This window comes from Apteryx mantelli, chromosome Z, assembly GCF_036417845.1.
Source record: "Apteryx mantelli isolate bAptMan1 chromosome Z, bAptMan1.hap1, whole genome shotgun sequence".
Classification (NCBI taxonomy): Eukaryota; Metazoa; Chordata; class Aves; order Apterygiformes; family Apterygidae; genus Apteryx; species Apteryx mantelli.
In genome coordinates this window covers 60338834-60358519 of record NC_090020.1, presented here as the reverse complement: position 1 = coordinate 60358519, position 19686 = coordinate 60338834, and the positions used below count along the sequence as shown (strand labels likewise).

At 37.6% G+C, this 19686-nt stretch overlaps 1 protein-coding gene across 1 annotated transcript in view; it reads right to left on the bottom strand.

Moving 5' to 3' along the window:
* The window catches only part of SV2C (synaptic vesicle glycoprotein 2C), an 88430-nt gene extending 69579 nt beyond the window's left edge, over window positions 1–18851 (bottom strand). Inside the window, exon 1 of the mRNA XM_067315516.1 lies at window positions 18158–18851. Within this exon, the coding sequence (XP_067171617.1) occupies window positions 18158–18737 (580 nt within the window). The 5' untranslated portion in view covers window positions 18738–18851. The remainder of the gene's footprint in view (window positions 1–18157) is intronic.
* Between the last annotated feature and the right edge of the window lie 835 nt (window positions 18852–19686).

Here is a 19686-nt window from a genome sequence, read left to right as displayed (position 1 = left end):
TCTTCTATTAAATTACTAGAATTATTTTTAGCAATGATCGTGGTAATGGGTTTTATCTGTTTAAATACATGAAAAATATAAAGCAATTTTCAGGCTCCAATTCAACATAAAAGTTTATACAGTGTCCATCACACTGCAGGGATTCTTGGACCTTCAAGTGTTACTTGCAACTCAGTGACCTGTATGCTTGGTTCTCTAATATTAATAATTTCTAAATAGCATGTCTTTGATCAATAGAGCATTCAGCTTTTTTATATATTTATTAGTTGCTAAGTGCACAAGATATTCTGGATATCCTTTGGAGTCAATATAAAAAGGCAACTATATCTCCATAATAACCAAAGAAAGGTATAAATTCATACTCAATGAGGGGAAGGAATATATTGAATCCCAGGGATATCAGTGGAGGAAAAAAAAAAAAGACAACCTCATCTCCTCTTCTGAAACACTCCAGGCACTACAGAAATATTAATGTTTTCATGAGGGAAAGAAAACAAACAAATAAAAAGGTTCAATCCAAATCAATTTTTAAAATGTTTATTAATTTTTAAAAATTTGTTTCCCTAGAATTTACATAGGAAAAACAACTCATGGAAATGCTCTGACAGGAAGGCTACCACAAAAAAAATAGTATATAATTCACAGCTCAGATTAATCAACATGAATAGTTTAACTGCAAACAGACTCTAAAGTTCCAGTCTTAAATCTGCTGAAAAGATAATGCTATTTATAGGATCTACTGTGTACTTCTACTTTTATATGAAGTCATTAAACAAAAAGACAAGCAGGCAGCACAGAATATGAACAGAGCACAAATGAAAAAATAATTATTGCTACCACCAAAAAGGCTGCTAAGGTTAAGGGTCATGGATCTGACCTATTACTAAAGTAGAAAAACATAAAGTACCAATTCATTCCTGCAATAACTTGCTGGATCTCAATGAATTAAATATAGTGAATAAGATAAACTCAGCAAGGTGTTCAACCTTCTGGGAAATTATATTTTCTGACCCTTGCAGAGAACCCCTCTATTCAAATTCTGTAGCCAATTTAATGCAATTCAAGAATTTAGCCACTAAGTTAAAGATGACTTTCAGAAAATAGTTTTCAAAACTTTTTTGAGCCAAAAAAATAATAAGAACAATAAAAGATAAATATAGACCTTCTACTTCATCAACAGAAGGAAAACAAGCACAGACTACCTCCTTACACCACTTCCAAACGTGCCTACGAAACATCTGATACTCAATCTGATACCAATCCAGAAACCTCACATAAATAGAAATCAAGTGAACAGAAAAAATGATCCTGTTCACAGGCAATACTGATCAACTACAATATTTGATAGAGGAACTCAACCAGGAAAGTCAGGAAAATGGAAGTGAAAGCAAAGCTGAGCAAAAGAAAGCTAATATTCAGCTGATCAGTGTAGATGGGAAAATGAAGAACACGTAACTCAACAGTTCTGCTTGCAAAACTGTTTGTGGTCTTTAAGATCAATAGCACAAAAAAAAACAACACACCATGATCAGCAACAGGGATGACACAAATGTGTATAATAGTATAACAAGCATAACTGAATGACTGACTTAATTAAAGGAAAACTGTTGTGAGGTGGACATGTACCTTTAAAGAGAGAACCAGAGAAGCTTCACAAATATTAAAAAACAAAGATGGAGCAGAGGATAAGTAGAAAATATTAAATGGAAATTAAATATATACATATATACACATATATTTCCATGTTTTTCCCCTTTCAAAAGGATCAAGTCCAAGTTTTCCAAGGAACAGAAACAAAAAGGAGAAATAGATGTAGAAGCACAGTAAGAAGCATTCAAAATAGCCAGGAGACAGCTGAAACTAAGTGAGTAGGACACAAGGCATCATCAGAAGGCAGTAAGAATATAATGCAAGAAGAAATTTGACAGTACAGTACTTTAGATCAACAAATGCCCACAGTACATTTGTCTTGGTTGAATGTAGAGACTGAAGGGAAAATGGTCTCCCACTACAGCTACCCAAAGTCCTCACCCAGCTTTGCTCTTCAGGAGCTCAAAGGCGAATGGGGAAGGTGGGTTCTTCTTGGGAGGACGGGAGAAGGGAGCACCTGGGGGGGGGGGGGGCAGAAGGCAGTTTGCCCAGGAAAATAACTGACACACATTTCCAAATCATGAAGCTACTCCAGAGTGTGTCCACCGTGGAGGGAGCTGCAGAAATGAAAACCCAAAGAAGGAGAGATTTGAGCAAAGCTTTTCTAGTGCTAGATCAGAAACACCATCCACGTGAAAGTCAAAGACTCCCAAAACAGTCGTTCTCACAAATTTCATTCAGATATTAGCTAGTTTCCTGATCTCCCCTGGAATGTCTCTTAAGAAGTTTATATGCCTAAAATGTCTGCTTTTGGTTTGTTTCCTGTATCTCAGATGTGACCTTCACAACCTTGGTGTCTGTGGTGTAAGGCTCTCCTTCACTTTAATCCAAGAGGAAAAAAATTGGTGCTTTGCCTCCATATTTGTTCTGACTGGGCCTACGAGACTGATTCTGTTTTATGTAGTATCTGAAGAACAAGACGATTTAGCTCTGGATCTTTACATTGTTTGTTACTTCAAAACCAATATATTTTTGTTGCTTTCAAATTCTGTATGCCATTAACTCTCCCTACAGTTCTAAGGATATTCATCTTATAATATATCCAGAATTTATACCAACAGGTGTGTTGATACATATTTTTTATTAATGAATCGTTACCGTCTTAACAGATGAGTTTCCTCTGTACTCAGATATTAATTATTTTAATTAAAACATTTTTATAACAAAAGGAATATCTGCTCCTGCTTTTCCTCAGATCCAGATCAGATAAACTAATAAATGCATAGAAGAAGCCAAGTGTAACTGCAGAGATTGTGACAGGTAACAGATTGCTCACTAGGAAGGGGACTTTTCTTCACAGCTGTATTCTCCGATAAAGCAGCAAAAGAGAGAAGAATATGGTAAACCCACAGCTTTGCATACATTATCATCATCACTTATGCTTTAAGAACATTATCATGTCAATAACTAAGTCTTTAAAAAAGTCAAATCCACTACCAGGCATTAGCATCATTTTAATTTATTCTGTAGCAGATTTCTCAGAATAAAAAAAATCATATTTCATTTTATTAGAGTTATTTACAAATGGAATACTACTAGTGTTTATTGCAGCAAATGGCAGCATACTGCTATTTTTTACTGCTGTTGCTTGACTAGCAAAATCAATAATCCATTACAAATAAAAAGATCAATGCTGTAATTTCTCACAGATAATCAATCAGCATTCAAATGTAGCATAAACCCAGGGCTGTAAGAATCAGTCAATATGTGATATTTGTCTTCCCATATAAACAGCGGTTTTAGAAGATGGTTGTTACCAATATGCAATAGATAGGCCACAGAGTTTATCAAAAACCCAGGTAATCCCAGGTAATGATGTGAAGCCGTTGTCAGATCCCCTAGATACTATCACTGAACGTATTATTTTCACCCTATCTCTTCCTTTGATCCAATAGTTCCCCCGGCATTAGAAAGGAAATCCTAACAGACAAGCCTCAGATAAAACCCACCTAGTTAAGCTGTCCTAATACCCCCGATTCCTGGTTTTTCCTTCCACTGCAACTGCAGAGGCTCCTCTGAATTTTTTTCCCTCTCAGATTTAGATGTTAAATTCAGTGCACTCTTCACCCAGCTCTGAACTGACCATGTTATGGTGGAAATTGCTGTGACTTTGCAATTGGAAATGCACTTCCATGGCAATCCTGAGAATCAGAATGATTATAAATGGTGCATATGATTGAACAGTGCACAGCACTTACTCTACAATGTGCTAGGATCAATAAAATTCCAAAGCAAAAATAATATTTCACAAAAGCTTTTAATTGCCCACACAGTCCTCTAAATTAATCATCTCATTTCATAACGAAACTCTTCATTTTGGCTACACATTTTATTGTCTTAATCTTGTTTGCTTAGTCCTGCTTCTTACTCAAAACAGAGCAAAGACCATGAATAATCACTGGAATTTTTAATCAGTGCTGAATTAAAACAGAAAGTCCAAAGTATACACATCTACATTAAGAGCAGATGCATCCAACACAAGTAATCAAGGAACAGGATACTAAGAATTACTTAATAAAACTGTGCTGCTACTGAAGGTATCTGTACAATAATAAAGCTTAATAAAGCTAACTGTTGATTATTACTTCAGTGGTTAATCAGCCATTAACTTTCCTTACTGAAATTATATTCCAGTACTGTGCAAACTACTTCCCTTGTAAATGAGAGGAAATAACTTTTTATTTTCTTTCTTCTAAACAGTGACTGTTACTACCTTTGTTCCAATGTAATGAAGGTGGGAGGGAAGATAAAAATGTTAAAAATGAAAAAAAACCCTTATATTTGAAATCTCTGACTCTCACTGGCTTCAAAAAAAGATACTGGATTAGGCTTAACCTCATCAGGAGGAGGTTACCAGAGTGAACAACTGTCGTGGGGAGGAAACCCCCCCCCCCCAACACACACACACATCTCCCACAGTATCTGACAGGAGACGCGGTCTTCCTCACCTAGCACACAACAGCATATGAGTGAAAAAGAGAATTCCCTTTGCTAATGGTCCCATCTCATCTTTCTACTTTCCCTTTTACAGCCAATGAAACACAGTAACTAATCCAAGGTCGTAACGAAGAAGGATGGACCCAATAACGCTCTGCTTGGTGCCAGTACACCTGCAGGGGCTGGTGACGCCAAGCAGGCTTTTTAGTGATGTATTTACAATAGTGCCAGGAAGCAGAGTTATAATGTCTAAATGGAAAATTATGTAGATGACTCTATCTATCAGTTCACGATCTCTATTCAGCAAAACTTGCTAGTGGCAGTTTCAGAACCTTGAAAATCGCTCTGAATTCTAGCAGATTAGGAAAATATTTGTGAGCTGTGAAAATGAGCAGAGCTGACAAAAGCAATATACAGTACGATAGAGAACCACATATCACATGAGCTACATGCATCCATACTTTCTCAAGTTCATATGAAGCCCTCCACTGTTAACCAGTACAGCAAATAATTTCTGTTCAGCTGACATGACAGAAAGAAATTTGCAAACTGGCCACCTCTGCCTCTCTTTGGGAATGTAGACCTTTCTCTTTTTTATCATTATAGATGTAAAGCCAATGTCACTTCACACCATTTCCTTAATTTCCCTAGTTCATATCACTCTCCTAACTTCCTACCAAGTCAGATACAAATGTCTGTCTGCCTGATAAATTGCTTTCTATGAATCTTGTTTCCTGTGAAACGGGACACTTTTATCATTCACACATTTATCCTAAGAGAAGCTTGCTCCTTGTAAGCGTAAATGCATTTATGCATTGTAAAGCACATTTTGCTCAAACCAGAAGAACTCAACATATGGACTTGTCATCAAAAACTCTTGGTTTTATTTTCCACTAGCTGGAACAAGGGCTGGTACATGATGGTTAAAAAGGGTCATTGGTCTAAGAGAGCCAAAGAACAATTTGATAAACATTTTACAACTAGTGGTAGGGAAGAGGAGAGTATCTTATTCTCTTTCCCATCTAGAAGTCTGAGCAGTAGGCAGAGTTACGTGGACTGGGTGTAAAATCTGAGATTCTTCAGCAAAAAGGTTATGGACAGAACTTCCCTACACTGCTCACAGGTCCAGTCACAAAGCAGATAGAGAGTAATCCTCCCTGGACACTTGTGGCCTGTTAGTTTGCTGTTTTTATGCTGCCATATTATTCATTCATTTATTTTACCAGTAATTCAGCATCACTCCTTTATCTAAGTGTTTACACTTGTGTAGTATAGTGGCTTTGATCCTGCCTTTGCTAGGAAAGTAGTGACATTCCACATATTTGTGACAATGTAAAACTAGTTCAAACAAGGGAAACAGGCCTGTGTAGTGAGAACAGATGTATCCATCATAGGAAAAGAGTTATGTCCTCACTAAAATACTGTCAGAGTAGTTTACAAAATTAATTGCATTCCTTCCTTTTCAGCATTGACATTCATTTAAGCAAGCCAAAGCTCTGGAATAACTAGTTAACTTATAGTTAACTTATAGTTAAGTTAACTTAACTGTGTTGCAGAATTAACCAGACACGGACCTTAAGGAGAGTGTAGCATCATATGAAAAACGTTCAGTTTGGTTAAAAAAATGGATTTGACTCACTAAAACAGCGATGTATCATCAGCCATAGATACCAAAGGCGGGGGAGGGGGGGGGAGCAGAGGTGACAGCCAAATTAAATGTGTGAAATCACCAGGCTTTTCCTTTGGGAGGCATTTCCTTCTTTTGGCCATTTTTGTAAGATTATAAATGTGCGTGACATGAACGGTAAAATCACTGGTCTGTGATAGGATAGGCAGAGCCAAAATATAACCTGCAGTGCGTAAAAAAGCCCAGCGATTTTTAACTATTTTAGACAATCAACGGAAATAGAAATATCTTATGAGCCAGAGATTTGAAGGTAATTGAAGCACACAATTATTTGAGCCTTATGTATGTGTGCAGACAAATAACACAGGGGTATTTGCGCATGTTATTAAAGCATGTTTGTAACTGACCAGTTAAATGCACGAGTATCTCAATGCTTACTCATACAACCTTCATTAGTACATATGCTATCCCAATTGTCCACTGTAATTTCAGTCATTTAAATAAAAGAGAGTTTCCCAATATCCACTGTACTCACTGGATTCAACTGAAGCAAGCACAGCTTAAGTCTTCAGGAAAGTGTCACATTCCGGCAACAAATGTCTGTCTCAAAAAGTGGCCTAGTACTTTACTAGCCATATATGCACTTATATCTTTGACACTGTTCCAAGGCATAGGAGTATAATTATGTCTATCTAACTAAAAAAAGTAATGAATAAGTATTATGCTACTTACAGAGCTCTCAAAAGATGAGTTGGTTATAACAGCATTTGGCCATGCTGGAAACACGTACAAACACCAAGCCTCTCAGCTGTGAACTGCAATGCAGTGATTTCATGTTGGCTTGTATTGAATTTTTTACTCAGGTTAAAGCTGCATAACTGAAACTGGTTATTGAATTCTCCTAACCCCAGGTTAAATGGTTAATCTCTTAAAAGCGAAGAGTGAACACATAACTTAACGTCGTCCAGTAGCTTGCAGTCATCAGTAAAGCTGAATGCTGGAAAAACTGGATCATCAAAACCTTCTACATGGTGCTGATGTTCTCCCTATTAGCACAGCCTTCTGTCACAAAAAGACAGTTTAGGACCTGCAGGTAATCATACTCAGAAAAGGAGGGTAGCTGTGACCTACCTTAAACTACTGGCTTCTGGCAGGAGCCCCTAACAGCTCAGAGAGCTGAATACGCTGCATTTCATTAATGGTTCCAATCCGTGCTCCCAGTTCCTATCTTGTGACAAGCCCAGGATATTCCATGTGACGGGTTTAAGCCAGTTCATAACAGACAAAAATTATATTGCACGCTCTCTCTTCTGTTCCTTTTTTCCCCTCCAAAACCAAAAACAAACATACCATCTCCACTGGTTCGAGTAACATAGCTCCTTAGAACAGACAAGGATCTTTCTCTTAATTTTTCTCCCTCAAATAATCATGTTTGGAAGGCAAGCAGAGAGAACACTGCAGTAGGAATCGTTTAATACCACTGCAAGGGAATTGACCTTGTACCAAAGGTGAACACCATGCATGACAGCATTTGTATTTCTGGCATCTTCTGAAGATATAAGGCATTAATCCTACATGCACATTTTCACCTTGCTCAGGAATATTTAGTGCACATTTCAATGACTACATCTCTGTTTCTAAATATTTCTACTGCTGCTAAAGATTTATTACTACTATTAACCATAAGCACAATGGACTCTCACTGTTATTTCAGTGATATTCCTCACACTCTAAGGTCTGCTATGACTCCAGTAAGTATTCTTAACCTTGCTTCATTTCTCATGAATACAGTAATTTTAAAACCCATATCTAAAAACCTATCATTTCAAGATCTGTGCTGCCTTCAACAAGATTACCATTCATACCATGGCCAAGATTCCATATTAAAAAAAATCAGTATTAAGTCTCTTCCTCTATCTTTGAAGTCTAAAATCATAACCCCCAAAAAATTTTAAGAAGTTCTCCATAGTAAAAATAAATAAAGGTGTATCCCCAGAAGATTCAACTCCATAGGAGCACATCTTCCACCACTTGCACATAACGGTAAAATACAGAGAAGCAGAGCATGGTTTTCCTTTAATTTATACCATTTGTGGTCTATTATATCATCACAAATCTGGTACCCTGCTACCAACTGAAATGTAACCAGAAAACACTCCCTCACCTTCTCCTACTTTATTCTGTGCAAGCACACATAATAAACCTTACCTGCCTATAAAGACCTATTATAATATTTAACAACAAGAGAAAGAAAGTGCTGTAAATAGGTTCCTACTTACGGCAGCAGGAATGAGTTTTATTAACTGCTATGTAAGGATGGTTTTGTGACCACCAATTATGATTCAGACCTTTTTATAAATAAATTTCAATTATATAAGTAAGTGTTCCTGTCTTCTGCATGATAGTATACAGAGGAACCACACTGTCAAAAGTATCATTGGAATTGAATTGAGTAGATTAAAGTAAACCATAATGCTCAAGATAGATATTTTTTTGAAAAAAATCTTAAATTTCAGACATTTAAGAAGAAATACAAATAAAATCAACTAGTCAGTATTATACTTTCCCAAGTTTTGGATTTCAGCCTCAAAAGAAATTTTAGTTAAGCTAGTCATAAATGTACTATAACCCTACATAAACAAGGCTGGTAGAAAAAGTTTTAATGAATTTACAGAGGGGAAGAACCTCAGATCACCAAGATCAATACATTTATTTTTCATGGCCCCTTTTCAAGCTTACAAGTGCATTTCCTCACAACAGGCAAAAAATAAAAAATAAAAAAAGGATAAACTTTACCAATGACTAGCAAAGACAAAATCTTCAGCTTCCATATTAAAGCATAGTTCCCCCAAAAGATTAGAAAGCCCAAGAAAACTCCTCTTCTTCTACAAATCATTTTATCTCTGTTTATCTGGCTTCCACAGAGAATTTATAGCTACTTTAAAAACAGAAAAACAAAAGAATATCATAAACATTGAAAATCAAAGAGAACTTAACATAAATTTTACTTAAGATCATTTAAGTCTTAACCTCCACAACATGCAAAATCTCCTTCTCTCTAAAAGGTGAGATTGTTGCTCCAGCAGCAAATTACATGAAGGAAATCTATCAAAACATGCAAGAGAAGAAGCACAATCTGAGAATAATAATTTAATTCCTGATTTGTACATATATTTGTGTCCCAAAGGATGTGTATAAGGTGTCTACTGATTTAGTGAGGTGCCCAAGCACTTTGGAGAATTCCACCAGGCATGTAGATGCCTGAATACTTACAAAATGCTTCCCTCAGACCCAGATCCTGCAGTCCACTACTCACTGTCATGTTGTGGCAACAACTTAGAGTTCTACAGAAGCAAGGAAAAATCCATACAGGCTCACGAGGAGAGCAAATAGCTCAAGCTATACGACTTTGCCCAAATGAATTTCAACCCCAGTTTGTGTGTAAACCAGCAAGCCTGTGCAAAATCCATGATTTCAGAACAGTGTGTTCTTTAAAGGTTTACTCAAATGTAGTAACTGTAATATCTTTTTTGGTTATAGGAAGCTAAAAATGTTATAACTAATGACGTGTTTACAAAGAGTTGTTTTTCAAATTGTGGAATCAGAAAAGTTTTGGTTGAGAGACTGTTGGAGGTCACTAGTCCAACCTCCTGCCTAAGGAGTGATAGCTTCAAAGTGAAATCACTTTACTCAAGGCCTCATTCAGGCAACTTTTGAAAATCTCCAGAAGATCCCACAACCTTTCTGGGTAATGCGTCCCAGGGGCTGACCACCTCACTGTGAACTTTTTTCTTTAAAGGCAAACAGAATTTCCCTGGTTGCAACCCGTCACCTCTTGTGCTCCTCTCAGAAAAATTTGATGACTTCTCTATAGTCCTCCTCCTGCAAAATTAGGTAGCCAAACACTACTGTCAAGTCCAGTTCCCTTAGCTGCTTCTTATATGTCATGTATTCCAGCCCTCTAACCACCTTAGTGGTCCTTTGCTGAACTTGCTCAAATTTGTTAATCTCTCTCTTGTAATCTCTCTCTCACAACTGGACAAAGTATTCCAGATGTGGCCTCATAAGCTTGGAGTAAAGGGAAATAATCACTTCCTTCACCCTAGTGGCTACACTCTTGCTAATGTAGCCCAGAATGCAGTTAGCTTTCATTGCTGAAGGGTGCACTGCTGACTCATGTTCACCTTGCTGTCTAGGAGGACCCTTAGATACTTTTCTGCAGAGTTGCTTGCCACCTAAGCAGGTGATTTATCATGATATTTGATTTTTTTGGATAGAAGAAATTCTCTCTCTATGGCTAATTAACTAAAAATATCTTTTACATGTAAAGATTATTTCTCTTTGTGTTCCTGTACTATGAGCCCTAATTATGGACTGGGATATTGTAGTTAAGTAATGCATTAAGTAACACAGAACAAAAAAGATTGTTTATGCTCAAGAGATCATTCAGTCTAAATTTTCAACAAGAGGTGATATATGGGTACAAAGCAGAGCAGGGGAGAATACACGGAAACAATGAAAAAGCAGTGGCCTCTGGAAAAGATGATAGTCATAGCATGCGAGTGGCTTACCGGTTGTCAGGTTTTGTTGGCATGAATGCAGAGGAAGGTTTAAACAAGATAATCACTTAATCCTGTGACATTTATATGGATTTTTTTTTTCCAGTGCTGAGGGGCTAAAGTGAAAAAAGGATGAAGGTATCTGTTTGAAAAATGCCAGCAGGGCAAAGAAGGCTTGCATCATGGGCCAGTCAGAAGCAGGAGTCAGCCTCTATCCACTGATAACAACGGTAACAGCTGTGTGGCTATCAAGGGCTTTACAAGCGAAGGTAAGCCCTTACAGATCGCATGGTGGAGTCAGTGAAGAGACATTCAGAAGGAGTGGCATGGCATCCTGAACAGACATAACTGGGACAGGATAACTTTGTCTAGCTCGGGGGAAAGGATGCTTTACTACTTCAGCTGCAAAGATGTTGAGAAAAGGGAAAAGTGTCTTATTTTTGTGATGGGAAAAAAAGGCCATAGTTTAAGTTTGCAGAAAAAAAAAATTGTAAAATTTAGGGACAATCTGCATGTGGAGTCATAGAAATAGGGTTATTCAGACCAAGAGTGACAGGAAGGATAGCAATAGTCCCACTGATGAAGAAAGATGATAGCCTTTGAAAAAATGAAAAGCGAGGAAGATTAAGATTTCTATTTTAGCTGTTTCATACTTTAACACATTTGTTGTCTACAAGGAAAGATCAGGAAGGCAGGATGAGATTACATCCAAAAAAGACAGAAGATGTGTCATTTTTCAGCACAAAGATGAAACTGGTTTTGTTTTTATGGGTGAGATTACACAAACAGAGAAAACTAAGGCAGACCACGAACATGGCTGCTGGGACCCCTGCCTACCAAGGAAGCTGAAGGAAGGATTAGAAGGGCCTTCTAAAAATATCAGCTGTAGAAACCATTAAAAAAGAAAGAAGAGTATCAAGAGATTAGGGAGTCACAGAAGCTAAAAGAGAACAAGATTTCAATAAGTGTGTGGAATTGGTAACTGCCAGTTAAGAATGATGAAGATGAACGGTTGGCTCTAAGCTTTGGCTAGGTACTCAAGCAAGACCAATTGCTGTGAAGTATAAGAAGCCAAAGCCAAACTGAAGAAAGCTTAGGTCAGGTGTGAAGGAGAGGAACTCCTGAAAATGATTGTCAGCTGCACATTCAGTGGGCTAGAAGATGAAAGAGAGAGTAGACAGGATTTAGAGATACAAGTGGGGTCAGTGGTAAGCTTTTTAAACAACAGAAAAGATTAAATGTATGTTTACCAGCTGTTAGCAATAAGTTAAGAGAAGAATAAAAGTATCCTGGCCTAAAATGAGTGCAAAATATAGCACTTTACAAAAAACAATTCACACATTGAACGCTTAGAATTAAAAGGCACTACTAGATTTAAATTTGAAAAAAAACAGCAACACTGTTTATAGAATGCCACATCAGGTCTCTAAGAGTATTTATAGATCATTCAAATGAAATTAAAGCCCTTCCAGGAAGAGCTGAATTCTATTTTACCTTAGATTACTTATTACAACAGGTGCTACAGAGGATTGACAACCTACAGAAAAAAATCTTTCATAAGATTACATCTCATCTCAACAGATAACAGCAAGAATTAAATGGGATCTGTAAATTAATCTTCCATCACATAAGTTGTTGGCATCAGGAAAAAAAAAAGTTACAAAAGGCAGGACACATCGTCTTTTCAACACCTAGTAAAGCAGGCTAGCGCTTTCTGCTGTAGGTACTGAAAAAGAATAGATACAGCCCAGAGAAGCATAAGAAGAAGTATAAATAATGAGACATCCACAGAGAGACTTGATGTGACTTAGCTCTACTTATTTCACACTTTATACAAATACCAGCATATTCTTAAATATATGTTCTTACTGTGATTAGATGCACTCACAAAAAAGTTAATGCTTAGAAAGAATTCAGAAATTCTATTACAGCACCAGCTCAAGTGAATTTAACCTTTAAACAGCATCGGGATTTGCTGGTGAACAGCACTACCCTCACAACACAGTGAAAACAACATTGGTTTCGCGCGGAGGCTTACACTGCTGTTCGAGCCTCTGAACGTTCCAAGATGCATAGTAACCTTCTATAGCATGCAAGGACTGTGTGTCTTATTTCCACAACTTGATGTCAAGACAGACATTTTCTGTGTTTTTTTCAGTCTGAGTGGAATGCAGTTTAGTATCTGTCAAGCAAAGGAAAAATTCATTTGTTTGTGGTAATGATCTGCTGTCAATGACTGTGAAAAAACAGTCCTACCAAGCCATTCCTCCGTTCTGACTTCACTTTTCTCCAGCACAACTGATATACTAGTGGTTATTTCAGTGATTAAAATAAGGGGAAAAAATGAAACCCATTTCCTCATTTATCTTTCTTTAGGGCTGGAGGTTTTTAAGAACAGGCTAGACAAATGGTCTATGTCAAATATAGTTTACACTGCAATGGGGTAAGAAAGTGGACTAGAAATTTCCCATAGTTCCTTCCAGCCCTCTTTTCTCATTTTAACACCACTCACATTTAAATAAACCTGTCCATTCCAGAAGGTTTGTGACTCAGGAGAGAAATCCCTTCCGGCACTAAAGGATTATTACCCTCTTAGCCTCTTAGATTTTTCCTTATCTTCTAATTCTCTTACAACAAGTTGAGGCTATGTTCAGTTTGAGGCACCAAGGACTGCAACTTCCTTGTGATTTTGTTAACATTAGCGTGACACTAACTAATGTTAACAACCATTAGATTGGAAGCAGATAGGCATCTCTTTATTAGCACTGGAAGAAAACATTTTTCCATCTCTTTCTTGAGAAGTTTTGCCACAAGAGAAAATTCTTTCAGTTCGCCTACTGCAAAGACTTGCTGCACTTCTTAGATCCCCTTCCTAGTGCAATCATATCGTGTGGTCTTCAGAAAAGGAAAGGTGTTAGGAATTTGTAATTTGTTAGTTACAGCACCTTATATCTGCTTACGGAGAAATAATAGTAGCCCTCTCTATAAATCTAGAAAGGACAAAACCTAGTTTGTACAGTAAGTCTCACATGAGTTTCATCATCCAGAGGAAATTCCAAAATCCCTAGAGGATTAACTGAAATCAGGCCAGTTCTGAGCTACATGTGCATTCCTGTCTCACTGGGGCCAGGACCAAGAGGTCAGTGGGGATCCACATATGGGCAGGTTTTAGAGTAGGGAAAGTAAACCTTTCCCTTGATCTTAGCAACGTGTCTATAATCATGCCAGAGTATAATCAAGGCTACTTCACTATTTATTAAAAAAAAAAAAAAACCTTAGAGAAGAAAAAGATAGATGATTTATATTATTTAACCCCAAAGGTATCAAGAAACCAGTTCATGAATTCTGATCAGCACCTTCATCATATACCTTCACTGACTCTGAAATGCTGCTACTGATCAATCAACAGCAATCGCACGTTCATCCACGGGTCAGTACAGAGGGAATCTCAGAATCTGCCAAGTAAGACAAGACATGCAACAGGGAGATTTTATGAGTATTGTCATATGCTTTTAGGTAGCTTACATCCCCTGGTAAACCAAAGTGGCATGGGGGATAGGAAATAAGTTTTTACAATTAGTAGTCAAGTCAGTGGATGCTTTTTTAGTGACAAATTAGCATGTTCTTATTGTGTTCTTCTAATAGTCTAGAAAATCGCCTGAAAAATAAGTATTGCACATGTGTACATATGTACTGACTCCACTTTATAACTTCTAGCACTGGACTCATGACTTCAGTATTCTAGTAACATTAAAGCCCTCTAGATTATGAAATTATAATCATGAAAAAATTATGCCTGTCTTAAAGACCCCAGTTAGGATGCAATTATGATGGGAAATCACAACAGCAAAGCATTTGAAATGCATGGCTGTGAAGGCCTAGTTATGATCACATTAAAATGCTTCCACTAAACATTCACTGCCCTGATGAATATTTTGTATCACTGAAATTATGGTTATTCTGTCTGCAGTATATTTATATTGGGCATAAGTATTATATTCATCACTGTATTGAAGGATTGCAACCTATAATACATTTCTATTACTAATGGGCATGTAATATCATCGGTTTTGTGGAACTATTGATAAAACCATTACTTGTTGCAATGCCTTTGACACACATTGGGAAAGATAACACTGCTTAGCTCAATTTTTCCCTTTTTCTGTGTTAATCTTTTAATGTAGAATCATTTATTTGTTAATACCACAACACAGAGGCTAGTGCTATATTATTACAAAAGGAAGATATGGGGATATTCATTACAACTTCCATATTTTAGGCATAAGAATACATTGTTCACACATCTAAGCCTTTCAGACATGTTTCCTTAATTTTATCTGCAAGTATCATTTACATATACATAATATTTGGAAATTACCAGCTTCTGTGCTGAATTTCAATTAACCATGCACACAGTCATTCCAAAGTATCTCAAGAAAGCATCTTAAGAAGTCTAGTGATTGGGGAACCCTCAACCTTTCTTCAAGACATGAGCCACAGCTTTATATATGGCTCCATATTCACACCCACCTGCTACTGCACTCCCCACTCACAATCACGGAGCACCTCCATAATGCATACAGCAACTGTTTAAATGAAATATTTTTAGAAAACATAATGTATTTCCCCTCAAATTTCAATTCTATCTTGCAGGTGTAACAAAGAAAAAGTGTTAAGGCCATGTTCTCCACATCCATAATGTGATAATCAGAGATATCAAGAACACTAAAGTTTCAGAACATCTCAAATACTAGAAGATCCATTTCCCTGTATAACGTTTAATGTAAGTAAGTGGAAGGGACTGCACATGCAGATCAGTTAGCTACTGAATGTGTAAGCAACACAAAAAGATTGCAGAGAGAGTGGCTACCCTTATATTGCTGTCATCCTGGGTAACAAAATTAACTTTGACAATTCAGTTTTTTGGGAGGGTGAGTAGATAAAACAAAAGAGGTTATCAGTAATTAAAAAAGGGGGGTGAGATACATAATTTTTGTTCTAGCAATAGAGAGGACTTGTAAATTGATTAAAAGTGTTTAAATATGTTCAGTCCTCAGCTGCTAAATACTGTGTAACAAAATCACATTAAAAGCAAATTGTGCACCACTGTTTTCATTAAATGTGTTCCATATTAGTATCTGCAGTGACACAGTAACATTTATGTTGTCCCAAATCGGGGATTCATTACCCGGTGTGCAACAAGTCAATCCACACACAGAATCGAGATATTGTTTTATTTTGATGTTGCGCAAAATCGGGTGCTAGGTGATAAATCCACAAAGCTAGCATGCCAGGTATTTATTTATTATTCTACTTATACAGTTTTTCTCAGCCAAGAGCTGCCTCTGTTCTGCCCCTATTACATGACTGGTTAAATTATTTGCATATTGCTTACACTGCACTTCTCACTTACACATGCCCAGTGGGGAAGGGTCTCCCCACAATTAGGGGTCTTCAACCCAGTGGGTGTGATTTTTAGCATTATAATGATTTTATAATGAAGAAAGTTCACTCTCGGTTACAGCTAGTTGTTGTTTTTTTGCCGACTGATTAGATATATACAGGTTCCCAGGATGTTCCTAACTTAAAGGATGAACATCGTCGCTAACACTGATTAAGAGTTTCTCCCCTGTTCACTCTTGGCAGCTTCAAAGATAGGTGCTCTGGTCCTAAATCTTAACCATTTAAATTCCTTCTGAAGTAAAATTCGCAAGTTCAGTTAATAATTCAGATAACATTTAGAGATACCATTTTTTTGCATGTTTTAGTTTCTCTCCTCTATCTCTCTCCTCCATGCCATAAATAGACATGTTTATGCACCTTCTTTCTGTAAAAGGTAGCTATGAGAACTCACAGGTCTAAGCATGGCAAATATGACATTTATGAATTTGTGTAATCAAGAGTACCAAACAGTATTTGCATGCAGCCTCTTTAATCAAAAAAAGTTGGATGATTTAATTTATTAGAAGTTTAATTGCTGTACCATACAAATAGCTAAGGTAGTTTGTTTCCAGCAAAGCTGATCTAATGGCAAGGAATGTCTCAAAGAGCCCAGACAGGTGAGAACTCTGCTCCCATTTCCACTCTTGACTCACTGACACGAAGAGACATTTGAAGATATAAATGAGGATGACCATTGTCCACTTTATTAAAACCTACAGTCAAACTGCTAGTATCAACGTCAGGAATCCAGCCTGATCTGAGCTTAATGTTCTACCAAGAGACCTTCTGTTGCAATTTGTGCTATTTAAAATTCTGAATCTAGTTTTTATGCATTTAATATTTTAGGGTACTTTTAACTCATCAGGAGCAAAGGGATAAAGATTAGGACATGAGAGAAGATGAAATAAAGTTAAAATGAGACTGTTGCGATGTTGAGACAATGCACTGTAAAGATACAAGAAACAAACAGCATATCTGTTGTAAGGCAAAAGTTCTTACATATTTTACATGAAGCCCTCCTTCTTTTCTGTAATAGCCTGGGCCCTTTCAGGCCCAAACCCCTTATATACATACATATATTCCATTCTCTGTCATGTCCCAAGTCCCTCCACTCCTACCTCCCCTTTTCCAAGGGTAATCACTTATACTCTCGTTTTTTGTAACCCAGCCCTGTGAAATCCTTGCTTGATCTGATTATCCTGGGCATGCCCGGGAAGAAAAGCACGGGCCTGCCTGCAGTGCTGCCACACAATGCCAGCTCAGCCTGCCTCCTTGCCGCACTGCGGGAGCAGAAACTGCCCTTCCCCACCAGCTGACAGGATACAAAAGGCATACCCCAGATGTGTCTCCAGCCATTTGTCCCACTGGCTCTGTCCCCACTGACTCAGAGTAAACATTGAACTTTCTGAGTGGCTAGAGAAGAAAGCAGCCAATGGGAGAGAAGGAGTCAAAGAGACAGAAGAAAGAAAAGCTAGACAGAATTTTCCCTGGACTTCCTGCTTTCCTTGGATTGTATCCCACCTCTCCCTTGGGAAAGCTCCCACTCAGTATGAGAACTGATGCTGGTTAGTTATATGATCTGTTCTCTATTACACCTGTATAAATCCAGAAGAGCTCCAATAATCGCACTGCTTTTTTTAAATATAGGTCATCTGGATGTCTCCTCTTGTAACCAAGAACAGAACATATCCTTCTGCTCTTTAATTTTACTGTGCAGTCTTCCACTTTATTGATTTATACTTCTGATTGAAAATTATCTAAAAAATAAACAAAGTCATTATCTTCATTAAATCCATATTAGCTCTTAATGCATTTAGTGGCTTGCTTATTTACATTTAACATAAGAAGTTTTAAATAAGCGTTAGTGTTCACAAGTTATTGTTTAGACATACTGTAAGTGACACTTGTAACACCACAAAGACAGAGCAGAGCTTTCACTCACCAAGCCATCCTGACCCAGAATTGGGTATACACATATCTGTCTCAGCACTGGGCAACACAAATCCAACCACAAAAACTTCAACCCCATCAGCCATTAGGGCCATTCCCAATACAAAGAAGAGGGCCCACTGGAAACGACCGTGGCCACATTCTTGAATTATCAGTTCATACTGTTGTGCTAGCTCTTCTTCATCAGCTTTCCTCTCTGTTTCCAGTTCATGACGATCCTTATATTCATCACGCATAGGCTGCCCTAAGGCCACCATGCCATCCTTGCCCTGCCCCATGCTGGGGATTCCCTGATATTCCCCTTCATAAATTTCATCATCTTCATCATGTCCTTCAGTTGCTTCACTTGATCCTTCATCATCATTAGCTTCTACACCATAATTTCCTCCTTGGACATAGTAATCATCATCATCTTCTTCATCCTGAAATCGGTTGTAGGACCTCTGGGTGTAGCCATCCTGAGCTTTTTCAACAGCTTTATTCACTTTTTTGACAGCTTGTCTCTTCACCTCTTTGGCAATATCTTTTGCTCCTTTCACTAGCGAAGTCCTATCTTTGTATGTTTCTTCCATCTTGAGTCAAAGATTGCTGTCCTACTGCAGACAGGCCTGCCAAATACTGTTTGGAATACCTACTTTGTGTAGGACATCAATACTAAAAGCCCAAGAACATATGAAGCTCTAACACAGCACCTGCAAAATATGAGAGAAAAGAAAATGACATTTTGTTCCTTCTCGTTTGATTCTTCACACTGATAGAATACCACCCCAATATATTTAAGCACTGCCACAGTTCAGAGCTTCAAATATACAAACATGCATTTTCTTCAGAGATGCAAACATCCCAGGCTACTAGGAAAATATTCTAAAGAAAAATCTAATTTCTCTACATGATTTCAGAATGAAATTTATTATATCCTGTTTTTTCAATGGATACCAGTTTTTATTCTGAAAGAAAACAGGCAATTCCATGAGCTGTACATCACACTGACTTTATCTCCAGGTTCCTTCCAGCATTTGAATTCTCTGTTGCATACTAAAAAGTTATAAATACTATAGCTTTTGTCTCCATGAGTTACCATTAAAGTTTCCATCCTCTGTCCAGCCTCCTTTTTACATAAAACTCATAGGGAGGGAATATTCCCAAGATCCCTAACGGTCTTTCAAAACACAATGTGTTCGCAAGTCATTACGAGTAGACAGACAGTTCAGATTTATCACACTGAGTTTTAGCAATATATGCTGTGTAGTTGCAGCCTATAATTAGTGCAGGGAGACAGGTGGGCTGAAGTGGTAGCACTTTCACACTTCGGAGATTTCTAATACCTAAATTATCCGCAGAAGCATCCCTCTCTCCTTTTCCATACTGACAGTAGAGGCAGCCTGGAGCAACAATATATGCTTAGCTGATACATCTTTGAGTGTTAATCCAGCACGAGCTCAGCCCAGTCTAGCTGGGTGCAAGCACCAAGACGTCCCATCCCATCTCCCCTTGCTGCTCGCCTGCTGCACTTTGGCATCT